General features: G+C 46.1%; 1 protein-coding gene across 3 annotated transcripts; it reads left to right on the plus strand.

Annotated features, from left to right (window-relative positions):
• Window positions 1-380: 380 nt before the first annotated feature.
• Window positions 381-24,591, plus strand: Nyx (nyctalopin). 3 transcript variants are annotated; one of them, XM_085685133.2, is made up of 3 exons: window positions 381-658; window positions 3,035-3,112; window positions 22,827-24,591. In XM_085685133.2, the coding sequence occupies exons 2-3, from the start codon at window positions 3,091-3,093 to the stop codon at window positions 24,233-24,235; spliced, it is 1,431 nt and encodes a 476-aa protein (XP_085541259.1). In that variant the 5' UTR covers window positions 381-658; window positions 3,035-3,090; the 3' UTR covers window positions 24,236-24,591. The 3 variants fall into 3 exon arrangements, with proteins under 3 accessions (XP_085541259.1, XP_048317515.1, XP_048317516.3); XM_048461558.3 differs by lacking the exon at window positions 381-658 and adding an exon at window positions 2,451-2,737; XM_048461559.3 differs by lacking the exons at window positions 381-658; window positions 3,035-3,112 and adding an exon at window positions 5,593-5,854.
• Window positions 24,592-25,279: the final 688 nt, after the last annotated feature.

The following is a 25,279-nucleotide window of genomic DNA, read 5'->3' on the forward strand; positions in this document are numbered from 1 at the left end:
TGTCCAAATTCTTGTAGTTGAATTAAGCAAGCTTTATTTTCTCTCAGACAGGGCTCTCTCTCTAAAGCAGGGTTTGAGACACAGCCATGAACACAGAAGACAATGGGGTTTATATAGCTTTAAAAAAACCTGCAAAACTAGGAGGTTTCCAAGGGCCAGGGGGATATTTTGGTTATGTGGAAATTTGGCCAAACATTTCAAAATTATTTGGCAGAACATCTTAGCTTATCAGTGTGAATGTCAGGGCATAGAGTACGGAACATGTCAAATTCCAGCAAATGGGTTAAGACATGGTCCAATTTAAGTTTGAAGGAAAACAGGAATGAACATATTTTGACCTTGTAAGAAGATAGCTTCTAATATTGAAGTAGAGTTAGGCTGTTCCATCAGTAGGGCACGGATGACGGATAAAGGCTACTTGTTCCTCAACGTTTCCTTCCCTTTTCACTGGGGAGATGCAGTTTCCTCAGGAAGACGCTTCTGCTAGAGTTGTTGGCCCGTAGGTTCGATGATGAAGGCAAACAGGACTCGATAAGCTACCAGCAGGGGCAGTGTGACCAGGCACATTTTATAACTGTGTTTCAGACTCTGGTGGGCTGAAGTGGGGAGAGAAGAGGCACGGAGACTTCACTGGGATGCCTCAAGAGAAGTGATCTTGGTGGGTATCAGGGTTTGGCGGGTTCCTCCAGAGGGGTTCCAGGCTTTGTGCTGCAGAAAAGAGCTATAGCAGAGACACATGGTGGCAGAAACAGGAGTGGGTCATTAGAAAAGGTACACTTGGGAGCTGGTGAGATGCCTCAGCAGTTAAGGTTAAGAGCACCTGCTGCTCTTCCAGAGACTGGAGTTGGATGCTTGGTGCCCATGGCAGGCGTCTCACAACCACCTGTAACCCAGCTCCAGGGGAACAGATGCCCCGGGCCTCCTTGTACCCACGTGCATGTACCCATATGCAGACACATCCACCTACGCATAACTAAAAAGGAGTTGAAAAAGTAAATCTTTTTTCTTTAAAAGAAAAAGACACTTTCGAGGGAGGAAGCTAGAGCAGGGAAAAGTTTAGCAGCACAAATGGCAGGCTCTGTACTAGGACGAGGACAAGACATTTATGGTCCATAGTGTGGGCTTTGGAGCTTTGTACAGCACAGGTTTCTTTGACCATGCTCTTTTGCACGTGGTTCCACACACAACTTAATGGACCACCCGTCTCATTAGCATCTCTGATACTCTGTGCCTGCTCCTCTGTCTCCAGGCAGTTCTAGCATGGCTCTTGACTGGGGAGGGGAGGCGTATATAGGTATGTGGTGGTGGGGTGGGGAACAGGGTGGTTCCGGGGTTGGATACTTTGTTTACCAATGTAGTTTCCTGTAATCCTAATTTTGCATAATTTATGTTAGGCCTTCGGACCTCATTGCCCCCCTAACAGTGGGGGTTACAAAGACTATGTCTACCACTCTCACTTAAACTAGGGATAAAGACTTTATCTGGTTTGGGGAAGATGTTTCCTTTCCTGCATTTCTTCCACCTATCCCATTCCCATTAGTTCCTTCGTATCAGAGATTAGACCAATTCAGTCAGTCATATTTTGGCTTTCCAAGTGTAAGGAAACAATAATTTCCCAGAGTACAATGACCTAGGATGGCTGGATTCACAACCAGAGCTCTTATTATGGGAAGGGAATGTCAAGCTTCCTCCCAGAAGAGCCAGAATTTAGCATGTTTTTGTGGATTCCGGGGGCTGATGTTTCACAAAGGGGCACCAGCCACCCTGCACCTCCGCTTAGGCCTTGGAGGAGCTACTGGGACCAGGCACATGGAGGATAGCTGAACGGTGGCCGAGTGACCAGAGAATCTGCTCCTGTTGCCTCCACACGACATCAGTCTCGGCAAACCTTACAGGCAGAGGAATCTCACATACTCATAAAAATGTCCCGATCAGAAGGTCTGGGGTCGGGGCGGGGCGCCTGAGTTAACCAGCTCCCAGGCGCTGCAACTGTCGTCTCTGCCGCATTCACAAACCGAACACAGCGACAAGACCTTATGCCCAGGGTTACCGGGTTGTACAATCTCAGTTAGATTCTGAACACGACACTGGACTTAATGGCCTTAGGCCAAGCATGGCTGTAAGCCTTAACACCAAAGCCTCTTTGCCTGCTTCGAAGGGCCTCTGCCACCTTCTGCTTGGGGCTCATCCACCTCTCCAAACAGATGAAATCAGCAGTCGGCAATTTGGGCAAATTGTTCAACTGTTAGGTCAAACTCCCAGGTCCCTGCTCCAGCCCTCTAAATTACATAATGTGACCTTGTTGAAAAGACTGATAATACCATTTGGGATCAGGAAGCAGATTTTTGACTGCTTAAGGCTGGTGGGTGGGGCTTGGGCTGGGGTCAGGGTACCCGGCTGAATGTGGGAAGGGTTTAAGAAATGAAAGGGGCTTGGCAGATGGAGAGGGCAGGAAGCCTGGAGTGGCCACGGCTTGGGGATAAAATTGATTGGTGTGTCAGCAAAATCTGTCATTGGCTTTGGCGATTCAAAAGGCAGACACGTTCTCTCATCTCTGCTAATCCTCATCTGATACAGCGGATTTTCCAGCCACTATATCTCCAGAAAAAAACAAAGCAAGCAGTCAAACCTGCACGCACAGTCGTCTGTGTGCCCCCTGCTCCAGCCTTTATTTCCTATTGCAACATTTCCTGGGCTATGGAGGGGCTGGGGGCGCTGGGGGCAGCCCCCCAGGATGGTAAGCAGCATTTCAGATGGACCTTTTAAGGGTTCTCCACAGATGCTTTCCACCGTCCATTTTCTTGTGGATCCTGAGTGATACCTGAGTTGCTGTTGGGCCTTCGCTTGATGAAGGGTTTCCAACTGATGGATGCGGAGAAATTGGGGAGAGCTTCTGACCGGTTTTTCTCACTGGTTTCTCTTAGTCTAACACTAGAAGGGAAAGTGGCTGGGCATAGCCAGGCGTGGAGGTGCCGACAGGATGAGTCTTGGGAATCCTATCACCTGGTTGGTGACTTGCCCTTTCTTCTTCCAGGTAGGGATCCTACAGCTCAATGGTTCTGAGCCACCTGGTGTGAGGAAGGCCAAGGGATGCTGATCCTGCTTCTTCATGGTGAGTCCTGCTGCTGTGGCCGGGGATGGACGGTAGGCAAGAGTCACACGGCTTCTGCCTGAAGAATGGGGGCTCCAAGTGGCTTCAGTCCCAGCTCTCTCTGGCTGCTCTTTCTTAGCGGATTTCCCTGCTGTGGGACTGTGGCGGAGAGCTAGAGAATGAGAAAACAGTAGGCAGCAGATTGTTTTTCCCTAATTTGTCAATATACAAAACTCCTGCTCCAAATATGAAATAGGGTTCTTTTTTATTTTATTATTTCTATGTTTTTGGGCTTTCGAGACTGGGTTTCTCAGTGTAGTCTTGGCTGTCCTGGAACTCAACCCCCACTTTTTTTTTTTTTTTAAATTACATTCTTATATATCTTTATATTTTGTATGTGAGTTTATTAGTGTTATAACCCAAACCAGTGATTTTTCTAGACATACTATTTTAAAGTCAAGGTGGATGCTGTGGCTCAAACCTTTAGTCTCAGCACTTAGGAGGTAGAGGCAGGTGGATCACTCTGAGTCTGAGGCCAACTGAGTCTACAGAATGCATTCTAGGGCTACATAGTGAGTCTAAGTCTTTAAAAGAGTTTCATATTTTAAACTCACTTAGTGAAAAACAAAAATCTCTTAGGAAAAAATCTTTCTAAGGGGGGCCGCAATGGAACTGTGGCATAACAGATGTTTAAATATTTTTTATTTTTTCAAACTTTACTCCCTCACCCCGTGTGTATGTTGAAACAGGGTCTCATATATATGCAGGTTATCCTTAAACTTCGCCTCCCATGTTGAAACAGGGTCTCATATATGCAGGTTATCCTTAAACTTCGCCTCCCAAGTACTGGAATTACAAATCTGTGCCACCAAACCTCCCCCACTCCAGTATATCAAGATGGGGCTGAGCCTGTGGCTCTGTGGTAGAATGAGTACTTAGCATGAATAGGGTACTGGGAACCATCTCAGCATGGCAAAAACACAAACACCTCTGTCCCCAAAACCTGGAAATAATTGTCACAAAATACTTTATCCTGTGGTTCAAATTCCAGTTAGCCTAAGGGCAAAAAAAAAAAAAAATCAATCAATCAATCATCTCCTTTTCAGTTCTTCAGATTCTAAACAAAGAATCTGTTTTTATGACCCCTGTGGGGAATTAATTACTTGATGTTATGGTGATCTATGTATGTATGTTGTATACATGGCACATGGTACAGAACACTTTACCAGATGGTTCTAAAATACTAGTAATAGAATCCTCTTATTTTGTGTTCTAGCTTTCTTTATGTCACTGTGAGAAAACACTCCAACCAAAAGCAAGCAAGGGGAAGAAAGGATTTATTCAATTCACAATTTTAGGTCATAGTATACATTGAGGAAAGTCAAGGCAAGCTCAAGGCAGGAACTTGGGGGAGGCTACTTTCTATTCCACACAGGAATAGGAGCTCACTTCATAGCCAAAGAAGTATGGTTGCTGGCCTGCTGGTTGACTTATACTTAGCTGGGTTTCTTTTTTCTTTATTATATTATTTTAATTTATTTTACATACCAACCATGGTTCCCCCTCCCTCACCTCCTTTCTACCCACACTCATCCACTCCTCAGAGAGGGTAAGGCCTTCCATGGGAGTCAACAAAGCATGGCATACCAAGTTTAGGCAGAACCAAGTCCCTCCCCACTGCATTAAGACTGAGTGAGGCATTCCACCATAGGGAATGGGCTCCAAAGAGTCATTAGCTAGATTTCTTATTAGTCCAGAGGCACCTACCTAGGGATCGTGCTGCCTATAGTTGGCTGTGTCTTCCTACAATCAATTAACAATCAAGACAATCCCTCACAGGCATGCCCACAGTCTAATCTGATCTAGGGATTTCCTCAATCGAGGATCCCTTCTCAGATGACTCTAGGGTATGTCGAATTGACAATGAAAGCTAACTAGAACACTCTATATTCCATTTTTTTTAAAAAGTGGGACATGCTCTATTCTATCAAGCAATAGACAATACACCTTTAGTGTGTGCAAGGGATGCTATAAGGGGTACAGTCACATGGCCTGTGTCTTTGAGAAGCCTACATTCCTTAATGGAGAATCAATCAATCAACAAAAACTAGAAAATAAAAATCATCAGTAGGGCATAGGGCACATCACGATAAATAGGATATGACTTCTGACTGGAGGAGCCTCCAAAGGACAGAGGTTGACATTTATATAATCACTAATAGCCAGCGACTTGCCATTTCTCCTCCTTAGAAAGGAGATTTGACTGAGTAATGGGGACAGAATGTTTGCTTCCAAGAGCCAGGGTTATTTTCAAGGGGTACCCAAAGCTCCGCTGCCACTCACACAATCCAGACAGTATTTGAGCCTGATGCTGCAGAATGGAGCTGTCTTTCCTACAGAACCCTGAAAGACATCCAGACTACTTGTGACAGTTTGGCAAGCTCAATGGTGACATCATTTACTAACAATAGACACACTTAAAATTAATGACCAGTTCCACATCCCCTAGTGCTTCATTTAAAAGACACTCCATCAGCACAGAGACTATTTCTCTGATGACGAGTCACAAGCAGTGGGAACAACATGTTCTGAAGAAGCAGGCAGGGATAGCGATCTGCCTCCTTGGCCGGGGGAGGCGGGGAGGCTGATTGAGCTTCCCCAAACTTGGACTTGAGAATCAGAAGTGGCTCAGAGCAGGGGAGACATGAGGCAACTCTGAATGCAGCAGACACAGTCTTCCTGGGGACATGCTTCTCCTCACAGGTGAGTAAGGACAGACACTCCCACAGCTTCCTCCAGAGTTACCAACCCCTAGCTCCCTGGCGTTCATAGCATCATATTTGAGTTCCAGACTTGCTTTCTAGGGTCCTTCACACCTTGCTTGCTTTACACTGAGTCTTTAGAGTCATCCGAGTTCATGTTTGTCTACTTTTCTCTCTTAGAATCTAAGAGGTGGTACATGGCTAATAATTGTTTGTTGATTGAACACATGAATCATCCCAGTGCAGACTCTTGCTCAGTTGGATGCCCTCATTCCTACTAGGTATTAGGTCTCCTTCTGGAAGGATAAGGATTGCATTTTAAAAGAAGTCTATAGAAAAGTAAAGTCACAAGATGCTATTTTAAGACCCACAGCAATAGCCCGAATGTGAGAGACTGAGGTATCTCAAGCCTTGATGGGACTGAGTGGAATGCTGGACTCTCTGGCAGGAATATCAAATGGTGCGATCATCTGGGAGAACCATCAGTCAGTTTCATGGCTTGGTAAACATATTTATGTGGCTTGAGCGATCCCGCTCCTAGATAAGTGAAAAATGAAAAACATGTCCATGAACACAGACATACGCACGCGCGCGCGCACACACACTCCTTGTGTCAGCTTTTGTTACAACAGACTAAAACTGGAAACAATACAAATGCCAACTGTTAGTTACTTTTTCTTTCTCTTGTGGCTCACAGTTTTGGTTGTCCTTCATGGCAAGGAGGGAACGGTGGAATAGAACAATTATCAGCATGGCAGCCGGGAAGAAGAAAAAAGGGAATACAGAAAGGGGGTGTGGCAAAATACACTCAAAGATTTGTCCACCAGGCCTACTTCCTCCAACTAGGCCTCACTTCCTCAACTTACACTCAAAATAAATCCAACATCTGGGACCAAGCACTCAATATCTGCATTTACTAGAGGCCATCTGTATTCATATCATAGCCTGGCTCAACAGGTAAGGGAATAAGTTAGTCAAGGTACCCCCATTATCTTTCACAGTCTAGTCAACTCAGAACTAACAAGTCACGGTCAGCTGACATGTCACAATATGGAAAAGCCCATAAACATACTGGTGATTGAAAGCGCCATTTGCTACCATTTCTATAGACTCCTCCGAAGGCAGAGCTCATTTATAGTCCAGAAAGCAGTTTTGTTGTCGTCTGCAGAGAGGACACGTGTCAAAGAGACTTGAAGAAGCTTTCTGGAAATTCCATTAGAAATGCTCTGTCTTGATTGGTATGGTAGGCATGAACACTTGCTGTACTTACCGAACTGCACTTTAAAATGGTACTTTTTTGAGTTCCACCACACTTGCTTCTACATGGTTCTCAAGCTGGGCCTTTATGCATGCTACATTCTACCAGCAGAGCCACAGTCAGTGATAGAGTAACCAAAATGAGTACATTTTTTGAAGACGATCTTAACTGTACCCCAAACAACTGAATTAATGAGAAGAAAGCAGGAGTGGAGGAAGAGACCAGCTGTACTCCAAGGGGAATTCTCTCCTTAGATACTATGGAATGTTGAGCAATACATACAGAAGATTCAATGATGCTATTGCATGGACTAGTGGCTCTTGACTTCGAATGGATATATTGTTTGTTTATATATTCCCTTATTGTTAGGGATTTAAATTGCTTCCTGTTAGGGGCATATTTTTGGTTGTTATACCAAAATGTCCAAGGCTAGGTACTTTATAAAGAGAAGAGGTGACTTCAGGTTCATGTTTTGGAGGTCAAAGAACATGGCACCAGTATGTATTCAGCCTTGGTGAGAGCCTCATAGTAGATGAATATGCAATAGGCAGAGCTTACATGGTGAGACAGAAAGCAAGGAAGATTCTGGGGGAGGGGCCAGGCTTGTTAATGATCTACTCTTGTGGGACTTCCTGAGAGAAGAAGAAATACATTAATCTCTTCCAAGAGCAGCACCCTCAGTGACCAAGTGACTCGCACAAATAGGGTGGTTTGAAAGAAAATGGCCCCAAAGGGAGTGACACTATCAGAAGGTGTGACCTTGTTGGAGTGGGTGTGGCCTTGTTGGAGTAGGTGTGGCCTTGTTGGAGTAGGTGTGGCCTTGTTGGAGTAGGTGTGGCCTTGTTGGAGTAGGTGTGGCCTTGTTGGAGTAGGTGTGGCTTTGTTGAAGTAGGTGTGGTCTTGTTGGAGGAAGTATGTCACTTTGGGGGTGGGCTTTGAGGTTTCCTTTTTCAAGCTTTATTCTGTGTGTCAGTCAGTCAACTTCCTGTTGTCTCTGAGTCAAGATGTAGGACCCTCAACTCCAGCAGCACGTCTGCCTTCAGCTGCCCTGCTCCCTGCCATGATGACAATGGGCTCAACACCTGAAACTGTAGTTGAGCCATCCTAATTGAATGTGTTCGTTGTAAGAGTTGTCATGGTCATGGTGCTTCTTCACAGCAATAGAAAACCCTAACCAAGACAACTAAGCTCCAGTTGTTGAAGGGCCTACCACCTGAGCTGGCAAGGTGACACATGAATATAAGCGCAGCACTCAAGAGATGGAGGCAGGGGCAGCAGCAGGATCAGGAGGCAAGACCATCCTTGACTACAATAGATAAGTCAAGGTCAGCATGGGCTACATGAGACTCGGTCTCAAAAATAACTAAAAAGGAAAAAAGGGAGGTGCTGGAGAGATGGCTCAGTGGTTAAAGCACTGGCTTCTCTTCCAGAAACCCTGGGTTTGATTCCCAGCACCCACAAGGTAGCTCACAACAGTCTGTAACTCCAGTTTCAGGAGAACTGACACCCTATTCTGGCCTCCACAGGCACCACACAAACTCCATGCACAGACATACATGCAGGCAAAACACCCACAGACATGCAACAAAAACAATAAAGATGAAAGAAAAAGTCCCACACCTGCCATCACCACATTGCTATTTCTTTTCTTACAAGTTTTGTGGTATCTGGTCAGTTTCATATGTTTTGTGTGGATTTGCTGAGTTACAAGGTTCTCCAACTCTTTTCTGGAAAAGCTGCATTGATTTATTTATGTCAGACGCTGAGCCGTCTCTTCAGCTCCTTCTTTCCCTTCTTGTCACAGAAGGTGCCCGCATAGTGTAAGAAGCAAGTTCTGGGGTCGCCTGAGGCCAGAGGTCATGGCGTGGTGCCCCCAGTACATTTCTGTTTCCCCCGGTTAGTTTTGTTTTGAAAACCTAGCACTGGGCTTGACTGGAGGAGCAGTTGGGGAAGCATTTGCCAGAAGTGGGAAGAGAATGATTTCTAGAGCCAAAGTGGCTAAATAAATTCTGCTGAAACCAGAAACCAGACCATATTTTCCCATACTATTTTAGTTTTGTGAGGCGCAAGCCTTTTTCAAACAATGAGAATAAAAAAAATATTCCAAGCTCAGCCTGTGGTTGGAAACTCCATGAGTAACCATTCCCCCAGCAAACCTCGGGGGAGAAAAACACATTTGCCGAGCCTAGTGCCGCCAGGGAGAGGTTCCCAGCTGCTACTTATTAAGATAGCATTCTGTGGGGCGCCTGGGCCTGGCCGGCAATGTTTCCCTGCAGCTTGGAGCTGCTCCGTCCATCTCACCAGGTCACAAACCCAGAGCTCATCTCTGGTGTTTGCCCAGATTTAGGGACACCTTGTAACTTTTGTTACAAATTGATGTAAAATAGACACAAAATGTACCACTCCTCTAAATTGTGACATTTAGCACATTACGCAACTATCACTTTTATCTAGTCCCTACATGCTTTGTGCTGTCCAGAAGTTTTGAAATTTTGTGTTATTATCAAGAAGTTATTCACAGTTTCCCTTCTTCTCAGCCCCTGGCAACCACTAATCTGCTTTCTGTCTTTATGAATTTGCCTCTTCCGGATGTTTCCTGTAAATGGAGGTAACATGATATACGGCCTTGTGTGACTAGCTTATTTCACCAAACAGAATTGCTTTTGCAGTTCTGGGGATTGTACCTAGGGCCTCACCCATGATCTGTAAGCCCTCTATCACTGAGCTATATCCCAGACCTGTTTTTATCTTTTCTTTTTAGTGTTTTGAGACAGGGTCCTGGCTGCCTTGGAACTCACTAAGTAGACCAGACTGGCCTTGAACTCACAGAGATCCGCCTGCCTCTACCTCCTGGGTGCTGAGATTAAAGGCATACACTGTCACGCCAGGTGCTTTTTTTTGAAACAGGATCTCACTATCTTGTCTAGAATGGCCTTGAACTTGTGCTCCTTCTGCCTGAGTACGTGGGATTACTGACCCGTAATCCCACGTACTTTCATGTTTTTGAAATGAAACATGAAATGTTTTGAAATGAAAAACATGAAACAGCTTTCATGTTTTTGAAATTCATCCTTTGTCTACATTTTGGCATGTGCCCATCCCTTTTATTTTAAGGTGGGATATTCTAGTGTATAGCATGCCACATTCGATTATCCAGTCGCTGACCCACAGCCATTAGTTGTTTCTTGTTTTTGGCTAGTGTTCACAGTGCTGCATATCTACTTTCAATTCCTTTGGCTGTATACCCAGCAGAGGCATAGCGAGGCCACACATTCTACACTGCACTGTGAGGCGCTCTCTCTCTCTCTCTCTCTCTCTCTCTCTCTCTCTCTCTCTCTCTCGATAAGATCTTATTCTGTAGGTCAGATTGGCCTTGAAATCTTGATCTTCCTGCTTTAGCCTCCTGATGCTAGGATTCCAGGTGTGTGCTCCAACACCTAGCTTACCACGACGTTTTGCACAACACAAATGAATCCCATTTTTACAAAGGCCACAAAGATTCTTGCGTTAGCTTCACATTGGAATCACCTGTGGAGCTGAATTTGCTTGGATGGTGTGTGTTTGTGTATGTATGTATGTATGTATGTATGTATGTATGTGCATGATGAGACTAGAGGACAATCTCCGAGGCCATCCTCAGGATGATTTTTTTTTTTGAGACTGGCCTGGAACTTGCTAAGTAAGCCAGTCTGACTGACTAGTGAGCCCCACAGATGAGTCTCCCCAGTTCTGGGATTACCAGTGTGTGCATGACTCTGCTCGTCCTCTTCGTGTGCTTTCTGGGGACGGAAGTCAGGTCCTTTATAGCGCTTTACAGACTGCACTGCCACCCCAGCCCCACCTGTGGAACCTTAAAGATATCAAGGTTCTGGAAAGGCACAATGGTGTGTGCCTGAAATCCCAGCACTTGGTAGGTAGAGATGGGAGGGTCACACATTTAAAGCTAGCCTAGCCTACATTGTGAGTTCCAGTCCAGTCTGAGCTACATAACAAGACCTTGCCTCAAAACCAAAAACCAAACAACAACAGTAACAACAAAACAAGGGCTGCGGATGTGACATCTAAGAGGCAGAGTGCTTTCCCAGTATGCACAGGCCCTTGGGTTTCATGCTCAGCATTGACAACTAAATAGATGAACTAAACAACAGAAAAGCACACCAATGTGGGGTTCATCTTTGCTATAACTGGCTTAGGCATTATGGGATTCCAATGCGTAGCCCTGGCTGGACCATCCTATGTCCTTTGCAGTCTCTCCATAGTAACAGCTTCAATATTCTGATACCTGATGTGCCAGTTAGCTTTCCATGGCCATGGTAAAAATACCTGAGATAAGAAATTGCTGAGGAGAGCTGGGCGGTAGTGGCAGCGCATGCCTTTAATCCCAGCATTCTGTGCGTTCGAGACCAGCCTGGTCTACAAGAGCAGTTCCAGGTGAAGCAGAATATCATGGTGGGGAACACACGGTGGAGCCAAGCTTCTTACTTCATGGTGGCTAGGAGGGCATGTGTGTGTATGCTGAAGACCTAGTGTCCCTTCACAATGGCACATACCCAGCCACCTGACTGCCTCTGAAAGGCTTCATCACCTCCTAATAGTCCCACAGGCTGGGGGCCAAACCTTCAGCACATGAGCTTTTAGGGGATATTTAACCTAAACAGAACACCTGATGTTTTGCTTCTTCTTCTGGGACATATTTCCAATTGGTTTTGAGGGATTTGTCCCTTGATGAGCTTTAATCCTGTGACAAGTGGCTTGTGGAGCCCACATCTGGCTTGGCCCAGTGCTTTCATGGCTGTCCCAAGCAGTCCAGTGCCCTGTTCCTCACAGCTGGCCACACAATAGAGACAAGGGAACGGAGTGATGGGATGGGATATCCTGTCTGAGGCCTGAAAAGAAGGGAGCAATCATGGAGCCTTCACGATTTTCTCGAGGTCCTCTGGATATGGTTACGGTTGGCTTGGTGTTTCTGGGGGACCCCTGACATTGCTAGTGGTGATGTCTGTGGTTCTTTTGCCTGTTTTTAGGACCTTCTTCCTCCTACTGGGTTATACAGTCCAGCCTTGACGAGAAGGTCTGTGCCTGGGCTTGCTGTATCTCATTATGCTGTCTTTCATTGATGTCCCTGGGAGGCTTACTCTTTTCTTGGTGTGGGGGAGAGATGGTGGGTAATGAATCTGGGGGAGAGGGAGGTGTTGGTGGGACAACTAGGAGGAGCAGAGGGAGGGGAAATTGTGGTGGAGATGTATTCTATGAGATAAGAACAAATAAAAATTAAAAAAGAAAGCTGGGCAGTGGTGGCGCACGCCTTTAATCCCAGCACTGAGGAGGCAGAGGCAGGAGGATCTCTGTGAGTTTGAGGCCAGCCTGGTCTACAGAGTGAGTTCTAGGACAAGTAGGGCTACACAGAGAAACTCTATCAAAAAACCAAACCAAACCAAAACAAACAAAAAGAAGGGAGCAGAATGAGAAAGTGGGGGTGAGAGTTAGCACCCAAAGACCCAAAGCGTGCGAGAGAAGTAGGGCAGCAGGACATGTCCTCAGGGGAAGGGTTTGAAGAAGGAATGTTTGGAAAGCCTCATGGCCGACAATGCCAGGCCCATCTCGAGTATTTCTAGTCTTCCCCTCCCTATTTCTTAGACCAAAGAGGAAAGCACTGAAACCTCTTCTGGTTTCCAGATGGATCTGTCCCCAGAATACCGCTGTGAGAGGAGACATTGCTAAGCAACTGACAAATGAGTTGACTTTCTGTTCTCACAGACTGCGATCTTTGTTTTAATTGGGCAAATGGGCTTTTTCTGGCCAAGGGTTTCCCACGGAACTCAGCTCAGGACAGCCAAGGAGACTTGTTTCTGGAATCATCACTGCTGATTCTGAGAGATACCACCTCCCATCTGGAGGTGGAAAAACCAGGACCGCCCTGACCCTTTTCAACCCACTCTTACAAACTTTCTGGGCAAGGAATGGGGAAGAATTTCCTTTTGGTTCTGAATTCAGGTTATTTTCTTGGGCAAGGTGAAGTGTTCACAATTCCTCAGAGGCAAAGAGGAGGAAGGCCATACTACAAAATGAAGGGGTCTGGTTGTGTTAGCTTTCCATTTCTGGACCGAATACTCAAATAGACAGCTTACAAGGAGGGAGGGCTTATTGACCTTAGCACTTCAGAGGTCAATTGGCTCTGCTGCTTTAGGTCTGAGATGGCACAGTGTATCACGGCGGCTGGCAGGTGGCAGAAGAAGACCATTCAACTACATTTGGTAATCAAAGGGAGAGAAAGGCTGGGGGCTGGGATCCTAACAGTATCTTCAAGAACACCTCTCCCTCCAAAGACCTACTCCAGTCAGCTCCGTTTCTTAAAGGTTTCTCCTAGCAGTTTCAGGGGTTGTGGACCCAGTTTTAGCATGTGGGCCTTTGGAAAGATATTTCAAAGCCAAACTATAACAGCTGCGTTAGGCTATTGCCTAAGGATTTTTACCAGCAACATGGCTAAGCGGGTAAAGGTGTTTGCCAGCAAGACTGATGACCTGAGTTTGAGCCTGAGAACCCACATGGTACAAGGGGAGAAATGACTCCCACAAGCTGTCCTCTGACCTCCATAGGCATGCTATGGCACACACGTGTGTGTATATGCACATGTGGGTATGCACAAACACACAAATGAATAGAAAAAAAATCCGGCTGCAAACTCTAGGATGTAGTCTAGGCTGCAGAGGCTGATAGGAGCTTATTTGCTGACATTAGGTATTCCTAGCATTCTTCGACAGAAGCTTCACTGACAGGAGAAATGCCTATATCAGGAAGTGGGCAACTCTAGCACAGACCCCCAGCTATTGCCCTTTCATGGGTCACCTGCACATGGGAAACATGTGAGGTGTCGGGTGCCAGCAATTCCACCATGCAGATATTTTATTTTATTTTTTCTTTTTCTTCACCACTGTGTAAATCTGAAAGCCAGGTGGCTCTCCTGCCATTCTGGCCAGAGGATGGTTTCTGCCTGAAGTCTCCTTCTGTTTCTAAATCTTGCTGACTGGCTGCTTGACAAATCTGGGTCACTTTCTCTGGGCCCTAAATGCTAGACAAAGTTAGGAAGGAGAGTTCCTGGCTTCTAGGTGAATGTGGAAAGAGTACCGGAAAGGCACTCTCCTTTCTGCTGTTGCATGACTGCTATAATCAGTGATCATTTGGCTGTAAGGAACAGAATCCACTTGCAGATGGCTTCAGTAGGTTTCTGAAACAGGATCAGGGCAGTTACAGAGAAAGTTCTAGCAAGGCCTTGTGGGAACTCAGATCTATTGCTCTCTCTACACAAGTGTACTGAACATCTGGGTTGCATTCCTAAGGCACAACTGAAATAAAATTCCTAGTGGGCTACAATGAAGAGGGAGGCAGGGCCTTTTGGGAGGTGATAAGTCATGAAAAACGAACTCTCAAAACTGAGATTTTTTTTTGGGGGGGGGAGAGGGAACAGGGCCTTACTATGTATCCATAGCTGGCCTGGAGCTCACAGAGATTTGACTGCTTCTGCCTCCCTACTGCTGAGATTAAAGGTGTGTGCACCATGCCTGGCCCAGCATTGGTATGTTTATAAGGGAGATGTTGGAGAGAGAACTTCTCCACTCCTTCTGCCATGAAGACAAAGTAACAAGAAGCCAGCCCCTACCAGCCGCCAAATCTGCTTTGATTTGGACCTCCCCAGCCCGCAGAAGCACGGGAAATGTTTGTTTACTAGCAAGTTACCCTGGTTCAGGACACTAGGTTATGGCACTCTGAGTGGAAGCACTATGCCTTCACTGCCTTCCTCACACTGCCCTTGGCTTCTGCCTCTCCATTACTTTGAGTCATGTGTTGTTGTGTTGTGTTTTGTTCATTTTGGGATTTGTTTATTAGACAGAACATAATCTAGCTCAAGCTGACCTCAGACTCATTATGTAGCCAATGATGGTCTTGAACTCCAGATTCTCCTGCCTTCATCCACCAAGTGCTGGGATCACAGGCCTGTATTGCCACACCCAGATCACACATGGCTTCCATACAAACCCCAGCCCTGTGCTCGATGGGCTTGCACTCACAAGGGCTTGCTGGCCAGCGACTTAGCACTTATTCCATTTTCATGCAGAAGGAATGGATCCAATTAGATGTGCTTACATCAAAGTGGGATGGTGCAAACAGCTGTGCCTGGGAGGAGGCAGCAGAGACCCACGGGACTTTGAGGGGGGCATGTTTTCTTAGAAACGGTGCTTGGTAACAACTGCTGTAGAACCATGGACAATGAGTGCCGGAAGGCTCCTCAAAGGTCAGAACGTGCTGTTCTTTCATATCAAAGCTGGCCACAGCAGCTCAGATTAGGTGTGTGGGCTGGGAGACAGTAGGCTCAGTGGAAAGAGAAACAAAAATTAATGCCATTTATCTCCGCCCATTTCACTTTCTTTTCTGAGATCAGGAGAATAATGCTTAGATGTAAGGCTGTAAGAATCAATGAAATAATGTTCTGTATCTATGAACAAACACTTATTAAACTTGAATATTACAGCTGGGCATGTTGACATACAGTTGTCATTTCAGAATCTGGGAGGCTGAAGCAAGGGGATTGTAAGTTCAAGGCCAGCCTGAACTACAAGTGAAACACTGTTTCAAATTTTAAAAACTTGGTTATTATGTGAGAAAAAGAAACTCATAAAATCTGAGTGGCATTATACATGTTTGTGTCACCCATGTGACATACATTGCCACAGTTCCTGAACTATTTCCTATATTCATGGTTTATGGGAGTTTGCTCATTGTGCATGGTGTGAAGTAGGGGTTGAGATTCTTTTGATTTTCTAGGGATTACAATATGCAGGTCTAATTTGTCCTGGTCGACCTCTAACTAATCATGTTACCGTAAATTTGGGGAGTTTGGGTTGAGTTGCTAAATGTTACCAGCGAGCGTGGAGACCCTTTCAGAAGTCTTAGTCTGAATTTTGTTAATAAAAGAATTTGGTCAGGCATGGTGGCATGTGCCTTTAATCCCAGCACTGGAGAGGCAGAAGCAGGTGGATCTCTGTACATTTAAGGTCAATCTGGTCTACACAGGGAGTTCCGGGACAGCTAGGGCTATGTAGTGAGACTCTGTCTCAAAAAAATTTGAGAATAGAGTGAAAAAAATCTTGAGGACAATTTTATTAGATTTTGAGAAAAACAACAACAACAACAACAACAATAAACAAAACACCAAAGCAGGCAAGCTGCAAATGAGTGCAAAGGAGCCTGCTTCGAACGGACACAGAAGAAAAGGGCAGTTACACTTGTCTGCGTGATTCAGGAAGGCAGACTAACCTTCCTGGAAACTACTGGCCTTCAAGGTGGGAGTTCTAGGAAGGAAGACTACACTAGCTCTCTAAAGGGATTCATTATACTCCTAGCTTTTTAGTGTGGTTTAAAGTGAACATGTCTTCTTGAGAGGTACTCCCTTGGCTAGGTGATAGGCCAGCTCAACTGGATTCTTTTTGAAGTTTTGGCAGCTTGGAGTGTTAGGTCTCTACCCAGGTTGGAGAAATAGCTCTCTTAAATTGACCTTTTCACAGATCAAAGCTATTGTCAACAGTCTTTGGAGCATGTCCTGGAACTAGCTCCATAGACCAGACTGGCCTCGAACTCACAGAGATCCACCTGCTTCTGCCTCCTGAGTGCTGGGATTAAGGGTGTGCACCACGACTGCCTAGCAAATGGAAGATCTTTATAAAAGTAATTCATGCTTCTTTTCATCTTTTATATTACTTTGTCATATTTTTCCCTAGTGTTTGTTATAAACTCCATAATACATGGCTATTTTTGTTGTAAACAATCACTTGGTTGCTAAGTAATTAAGGTGAGAAGAGAGAGGTTTTGTATGTTTAGAGACACATCTACCATTTCCATTGTTCTCCATTGTCTTCTTATAGCTTTTGTCTAGCTTCCTTTGCCTTCAAGCAGGCCCATAGACAGCTTACATTAGGATTACCAATGAAAGGCTTATTATAAACATGCTAAGAGAATTTACAGGGAAAGATGAGGATAATAAGGGAAAGCATAGGGAACATGGCTTTCAAAAGAGAGACAGGAACTAAAAATGAGGGCTAAAGAGATGGCTCAGTAAGGAAACAGTTTGATACACAATCAATTCCTAGCTCCCACAAAGAAAGCAGGAACTGCAAGATTACAGCCTGTAAGTCCAGTGCTCAGGAGGCAGAGACACGAGGCTCTCTGGGGCTTGCTGACGAGCCAGTCTAACTAAATGGGAGACCTCCAGGTTCAGCAGGAAACTGTCTCAATATGGTGGTCACTGAGGGAGACCCTTTATGTTGACCTCTGTTCTCCATGAACACACATGCATCCACAAGTGTACAAACACACATGCATACCCACAGTATATTTACTTGTATGACTATGCCACATTCGTTCAGCCACTCATTTGTTGATGTGGTTGCTGTATCTCTTGGATGGTAGGAAGACTGGGCTATGAGTGTTTCTGCCTGTGTTGGTAAACACCTGCTTACAACTAACTCCTTTTGTTATATCCTTAGGCTTGGAACTGCTAGCCAACCAGCAGTCACTCTGTTAGATGTTGTAACTTCCCCCCACCCCCTACAGATGAGCCCCATTTTTATAGAGTAGGTCTGCTTAGGTCCTTGGTTTCTTACTTCGAATGCATATTGGAATCAGCCCCTTGGAGCTTTACAAGTATCAGTGCCTGGTCTCACCCCTAAAGATCGTGATAGAATTAGCTTGGGTTTGTGAGTATTACAAAGGCTCATGTGACTCCGACGTGAAGCCCTGGGTAGCACACCACCTAGACCTTTCTTTGCAGCCTCCTTGTAGCATCAAGTATGGACATATTGTAGCGACCAGCAGAAACAGTCATCCGATGGAAGATACTGTACTATGATTGCAAGCAGAACTCACCACAATATGCTATTATTAGTGATTTTAAATAGTTTTTGGTGCCCCGCTTTTCTGGCTAATACTGGAGTTTTATTGTCTGTTTTGAGAACTGACTTGATTCCACTTAAATTTTTCTTACTAATCCAGTAAATTAGTTTCTATTTCTAATGGTTTTCAAGGTTTCAGAGACCAAAAATAGGTCTCTAATGGTAGTATATTGACCGACCATTTTGTAGAAATTTAAAGTAAACTACAATCTATTTTTTTGAAATGCTTAAGTATCCACATGGTATCTTTTTTTCTCATCATGTTAAAAAAGATGCCTGGCTCAGTGATTAAAAGCAAGTACTGCTTTTCCAGACGACCCACATTTGGTTTCTAGAATGCACATGAGGAGGCTCACAACTGCCAGGAACTCCAGCTCCAGAGGACCGGAAACACTCTTTTGTCCTCTCTGGGCACTAACTCACATGCACAACGTGGCTCACAGTTTCAGTCCATGTCACTTTGACGTTTCTGGGCCCGTACTGAAACAGTACAGCATGTTGAATAGTAAGGAGCAGAGCTGCTTGGCTCATGGCCGTCAGAAGTAAGGAGAGATAGAGAGTCCTGGGACGAGACAGACCTTTCAGAGAACTCCTTATATCGCTCCATCTCCTCCTCCCTCTTTGCTCCTTGGTGTTTCAAGACAGGGTTTCTCTGTGTAGCCTTGGATGTCCTGGAACTCTGTAGGTCTGGTTGGCCCTTCTGCCTCCCGAGCACTGGGACTAAAGGTGTGTGCCACCACCTGCTTCCTCCTGCCTCTCAACAATCCACTGAGCTATGATCCAATCATCTCTCAAAGCCCACCAGTTAGCAGCTGAGCTTTTCCTGTATGAGGCTTTGAGGCATAATTTTTAGACTCAAACTATAGCAACGTGGCTCAAATTTTTACTCATAAAAAGAATATACAGCATGCTGGCACTTGCCTTTAATCCCAGCACTTGGGAGGTTGAGGCAGGCAGATCTATCTGTTCGAGCTCAGCATGGCCTGTAGCAAGTTCTAAGATAGCCATGGCTACACAAACAAACCCTGTCTTGCAAAACCAAAGGAAACAAATAAACAAAAACACCAAAAAACCAACCAACTTGTAGCATGAATAATAAAATCCCACAGTCAGACATAGGGGTTAAAACTGAAGGTCAGAGAGGTAGAGCAGTAAGCCACTAGAGAGACCTTTTCCCTCTACCAATGCTCAGACCGAAGGGGCGACTGCCAGACTGCACTGTGTCTCCACCAAATATCAGATTCCACACTCCAGTGAGTTCCTGTCTCTTCTCCTTTATAAGCCTCTCTCTGCCCAGTCATATCACTTCTGTCTCCATCTCCCTAGTGCTGGGATTAAAGGTGTGTGCCTCCCAAACACTGGGATTAAAGGTGTTAGCCACCACCACCTGGATCTGTTTCTGGGTTGATCTTGTGTAGCTCAGGGTAGCCTTGAACTCACAGAGATGAGTTCATCTATCTCTGTCTCCTGAGTCCTGGGATTAAAGATGTGTATCACCACTCCCTTTAGTGGCTTAGCTTTGCACTCTGATCTTCAGGCAAGCTTTACTTATCAATATACAAATAAAATATCACTGCATCAACAAAAAAACCCAAGCAAATAAACCCCCAAAAGGGCACTATATAATGAAAAGTTTCATTCCACATCTCTCGATCTCTTGAAAGCATTTAAAATCATTAGCAATCACCTTTTTGATCTTTTGCATTATACATATAGTATAGTTAATACAATGCTCTATGGCTCGAGTTATAGACAGTTGTGAGTCACCTTGAAATCCTGAGATGTCTACAACTTAAAACAAATGACATTCTTTGGCAAGAATCTTACAAAGGAAGGCATCAATTCCATTTACTTCTGCAAACATTTATTGAACCATATTATGTGCTTGGAACAATGCTGGCTGTTCAGCAGGAGATAAATGAGTCATAGGATTGAGAGCATACTTTTCTTAATTATAAAGGAGAAGCGAGTAGAATGAAGGGCTGTTGGTAAGGAAATGTGAGACTTCAACTTGACCTAGTTGGAAGGGTTGATGAGAACAGGTTACTCCTTTGTTCTGCAGAGGACTGTAGTTAAGGTTTTTGGCCCTTCCTCCCTAGCAGGGTATACCAATCAACAGAGATCTTATTCACAGCCAATCTGATGGTATAGGTTCCAAGAATCTTGCTGGTAGCTTAATGTCTATTTCACAGTTTTTAGGGAGAAGGGAAAGCTATATCAAGCTTCTTTAACAGCAGAATATGAAGTAGCCCGTTTTCAATTGAACACTCAAAGACAAATCTGGAATGGCCGAATCCTCCCCTGGAACAGCTGAGAAACCAGGGAGTGCTCACACCAGATGAACTGCTGGGGCTGAGTAAGCCTACAGAGGTGGCAGCGAGCACCTTGAACATACCCTGTGTTGTCTTTGCCTTCAGGTTCCCACAGTGGCTTAGAGAGGCCAGGTGCTGTGGACATGATGGGAGGGACATGACAGACCAGGGGTGTCTGCTGGAAATTGGGCACATTTACACATGGACACTCCTTTTCCTTGTATAAACTGTGAAAATGAATACTGCCTGAAACCACCTGGCTGGAACACCAAATGGTCCATCTGTCAGTGCTGCTTTCGGTCTTCTCTTTCTTCTCTTTTCTACAGGTTCTTATGTGTTCTTGGCTGGCCTGGAACTCACTGTGTAGCTGAAGATGAATTTGAGATCCTCCTGCCCCCACTTCCTGAGTGTTGGCATTACAGGCATGTACCATACACTCAGTTTATGCAGACGAACCCAGGGCTTTGTGTGTATTAGCCAAGTACTCTGTCTTTTCTATTGGTCCTCAGAGTAGGCTTGGCTTGGAACCACAGTCATGCATGAGAAAGCACATAATGATATGCTGTTTGTTGTCAGTGGCAACCATACTGGAAGCGGGCAGGTTTTGATGACTTTATTTGATCATCCACTTGAATTTGCAGAACAAAATTTATAAGCATTTTTCTTTCCCAGTATAATGTAAACAAGTTTCTAGAGAGTAACAGCTGGTGAATGTAACTTAACTGCATAGTGTCCATAATCAATTCTTTTGAGACATAGGAGGTCACTGATAGTGTATTTAATATGCTGTCTTTGAAATAATAGTCCATATAGTGCTGGTGATATGGCTTAGCAGGTAACAGCATCTGCCACCAAGCTAGAGACCTGAGTTTGATCCCTGGGACCCACATGATAGAAAGGAGAAAACTGACTCCTGTAAGTTGTCTTCTGACCTCTGCATGTAAACACCCCCACACAGGCACAAAATAAAGTAAAATAAGACGGAGAAAAAGGGAAATAGGCATTCTCGTGGGGACAAGAAAATAAAAGGTTCTCATGCCCTTAATTCATAATCTGATAACCCACCAGGAGTCTCTTTTCCCTTATAGACAATGTATGGCATGTGCTTGTCCTTTATCACAAGATAACAAGAACCCCTGCAGAGTGACTCACCAGCCACTGACCGCGGTGACTAACAAAACCCACTGGACCGCATACTGCTCAAACAACCCAGTCAAATGCCTGCCTTTTTTCTATGTCTGCACCTAACCCGGATCCCCCACAATGTGTCGCCCCACTTCCTTCCAGTTGAACTTGTCTGAGACTTCATTCTGTTTGTTTCAGTTTTTTTTTTTCCTGCCATCACTGGGATCTGAGAGTATCCTCAATTTTTAACTTTCAAGTGACTATTAAAGAAAAAGAAAAGAAAGGCTTTTCTTTCATTTGCAACCCCCTTGCTCTTTAATTCTTCCTTTTTTCACAAGGCTTAATTGACTCACTGGGAGGTTTTTTTTTTTTTTTGGTTTGCCAGTATTTTATTGAATGTTTTTATTTATTTATTTATTAAAAATTTCCACCTCCTCCCCTCCTCCCTTTTCCCTCCCCACCTCCCCTTCCCCACCTCCCCCTCCCTCTCCAGTCCTAAGAGCAGTCAGGGTTCCCTGCCCCGTGGGAAGTTCAGGGTCCTCCCCCCTCCATCCTGGTATATAAAGGTGAGCATCCAAACAAACCAGGCTCCCACAAAGCCAGTCCATGCAGTAGAATCAAAACCCAGTGCCATTGTCCTTGGCTTCTCAGTCAGCCCCATTGACAGCCACATTCAGGGGGTCCAGTTTGATCACATGCTCCAGCTGGCCTTGGTGAGCTCTCACTGGGAGTTTTTAAAAATTGAATTTTTATGGTGAAAGGAGCCAATGACACCAATAAAAATATAGCCACATTAAAAAGATAAAAACATTTGACATTAACCCAATGTATCATACAAAAACACCATTTCAATATGTAACCCATACGTAATTGTTGATGTAATATTTTGCTATTTTGGTGCCCTCTGTATACTTGTATTGCTCAATTTGGGCTGGACACACTTCATATGGTTAGGGGCCCATGTGGCTATTGGCCGCTGCACTGGGCAGCACAGGGCTTAATGTAGGGTATAGTGACATCCTCAGAGATTCCCCTACCCACACAAGCGACTACTCTTCTAGTGACATTCTAAAAGCATACTGTGATGATATGGGCTTATCATCACAGGAAGCTTAGAGAAATGTGGGACACAGGGACTATAGCACAGCTTTTGCTGATTAAGGCAATTGGAAGCAAAGGGGAGGGCACTAGAGGTGGGGAAATGTATGCTGGTAAGCATATGGGAAGAGGTCCTTTGATGATGCAGGACTTGGTGGAGGGTCTGCGACTTGCTACTGGGGTGACTTCTGACTGCTGTTCTCTGTCTTTTCTTCTTCTGGCCCCTCTCTTGTCCAGTGGTGGTCTTCGGCCTGCCCTGCACCGGGGCCACCGAGGCCTGTTTGCAGGTCTGCCCTGCGGCCTGCACGTGCAGCAGCATGGAGCATGGCTGCTCCGTGCATTGTGACCGTGCTGGCCTCCTGCGGGTGCCCACTGAGTTTCCGTGCGAGGCGGTCTCCATCGACCTGGACCGGAATGGCCTGCGCATCCTGGGCGAGCGGGCCTTCGGCACGCTACCGTCATTACGCCGCCTGTCGTTGCGCCACAACAACCTGTCCTTCATCACGCCTGGCGCCTTCAAGGGTCTACCGCGCTTGGCCGAGCTGCGCCTGGCGCACAATGGTGAGCTGCGATATCTGCACGCCCGAACCTTCGCGGCGCTCGGTCACCTGCGCCGCCTGGACCTGGCGGCCTGCCGCCTGTTCAGCGTGCCCGAGCGTCTCCTGGCCGAGCTGCCCGCCCTGCGCGAGCTTATGGCCTTCGACAATCTGTTCCGTCGCGTGCCCGGCGCGCTCCGCGGCCTGGCTAACCTGACGCACGCGCACTTTGAGCGCAGCCGCATTGAGGCGGTGGCCTCCAGCTCGTTGCGGGGCTTGAGGCACCTGCGCTCTCTCAGCCTGCAGGCCAACCGTGTGCGAGCAGTGCACGCCGGGGCCTTCAGTGACTGCGGAGCCCTAGAGCATCTGCTGCTCAATGACAACCTGCTGGCCGCGCTGCCTGCCGCTGCCTTCCTAGGCCTGCGCCGCCTGCGCACACTCAATCTGGGTGGCAACGAGCTGGGTCGAGTGGCACGGGCCTGGTTCTCTGACCTGGCAGAGCTCGAGCTGCTTTACCTGGACCGCAACAGCATCACTTTTGTGGAGGAAGGCGCCTTCCAGAACCTTTCGGGCCTCCTGGCCCTGCATCTCAATGGCAACCGCCTCACCGTGCTCTCCTGGACCGCTTTCCAGCAAGGCTTCTTTCTGGGCCGCCTCTTCCTCTTCCGCAACCCTTGGCGTTGTGACTGCCATCTGGAGTGGCTGCGCGATTGGATGAAGGGCTCTGGGCGTGTGGCTGATGTGGCATGCGCCTCCCCAGGTTCTGTGGCTGGCCTGGACCTCAGCCAGGTGGTCTTTGAACACTCCTCTGATGGCTTGTGTATGGACCCTGAGGAGCTGAACTTAACCACATCCAGCCCAGGCCCCAGTCCAGAGCCAATGGCCACCACTGTGAGCAGGTTCAGCAGCCTCCTCTCCAAGCTGCTGGCCCCAAGGGCCCCGGTGGAGGAAGTAGCCAACACCACCTGGGAGCTGGTCAACGGCTCACTGTATGACAGCCTTCCCTCTCTTGGAGTGGAGGTCTTGGGCTGCAAGGCCATGTTTCTCTTCGTCTCTTGCCTCTTGCTAACCCTAGCACAGTCTGTAGTGTTCAGCCTACAGAGGGACTGACTGCCACACTGAAGTGACCCAAACCGCTTTGGTCAACAGGGGAAGGCTTACTTGGCTATGATTTGAAGTGTCTGTAGTGAGAAGAGAGGAAAGAGGATTGGGGTTGGTGACAAAAGTTCTTGCTTCAAAGATAGCCCTAGGCAGCGGAGCACTCTGGGAAATGGCACCGAAGTGGGTATACATTTCTGCTTCTCTCACATGAGCATCCATTGAAGAAAAGAAGAATGAGCATGCTCTCTTGGGTGGGTAGGTGAGGAATGGAAACTCCCGGGACTCCCACCCTTCCACCTCCAGGCAACAATACCCACGAGCCCTAAATTAAAGCAGGACTTGATCGGCTAAGTCCTAAGAACTGTGTCATCTCTTCTGCTTCAGTAGCCCACTAAACCCAGTCCTTATCTTTTCTACCATATCCCTCCTTCTGCTCCTAGGGGCTTAGGAACAACAAGGTTCAGGCCATTAGAGAAGGGGCCTGGGAAAGAGACTGAGATCCAAAGCAGGCAGTGGTTGCTGAGGTTTGAGGTGTGTGTTAAGAGGAATGGAAAACGTCTTTTATACCACAATTGATCCCTTAGTATAGGCAGTGTCAGGCCTACAGTAAGGTGTGTTTGTGGACCACATTTATAAAATGCTAAAATTAAAGTTAGACCAGTTTCTCTAATGTAAGACTTTTCAGTCTTTGAAATGCTATTGTGAACTTCCAATGTATTGTGGACTTTCAAGGAAGCACAAATCCTCTTTTCTGGTTCTCCTAGCCACCTGCCTTCTCATCTCCCTCAAGAAACAGCTGCCTGAGGTCTCCAGGATGACAATAAACGGGATGCCTCTCCAGCCACATCTGTCGCTGAGTGTGAGCCCACCAACTCCCAGGTCTCCCCTCTCCCATGTCGTCCCATGCCTACAGGAAGCAGCCAGACTTGAGCCAGTGCTCCTTTATCCAAGGAAAATGTTTGGTTGAGGGGCTTTACCTCAGTTCGCTGGCACCCCTTTAAAGCATCACCTCAGCTCCCTAATACCCCTTAATACAAAAAGTTGGGATTGTTT

Source organism: Myodes glareolus, chromosome X (genome assembly GCF_982192425.1).
Source record: "Myodes glareolus chromosome X, mMyoGla1.1, whole genome shotgun sequence".
Taxonomy (NCBI): domain Eukaryota; kingdom Metazoa; phylum Chordata; class Mammalia; order Rodentia; family Cricetidae; genus Myodes; species Myodes glareolus.

Coding starts and splice junctions, on each gene's coding strand:
- Nyx (XM_085685133.2), top strand. CDS start 3,091: ATGCTGATCCTGCTTCTTCATG. Junction 3,113..22,826: donor GCTGATCCTGCTTCTTCATG/GTGAGTCCTGCT, acceptor TCTCTTGTCCAG/TGGTGGTCTTCGGCCTGCCC.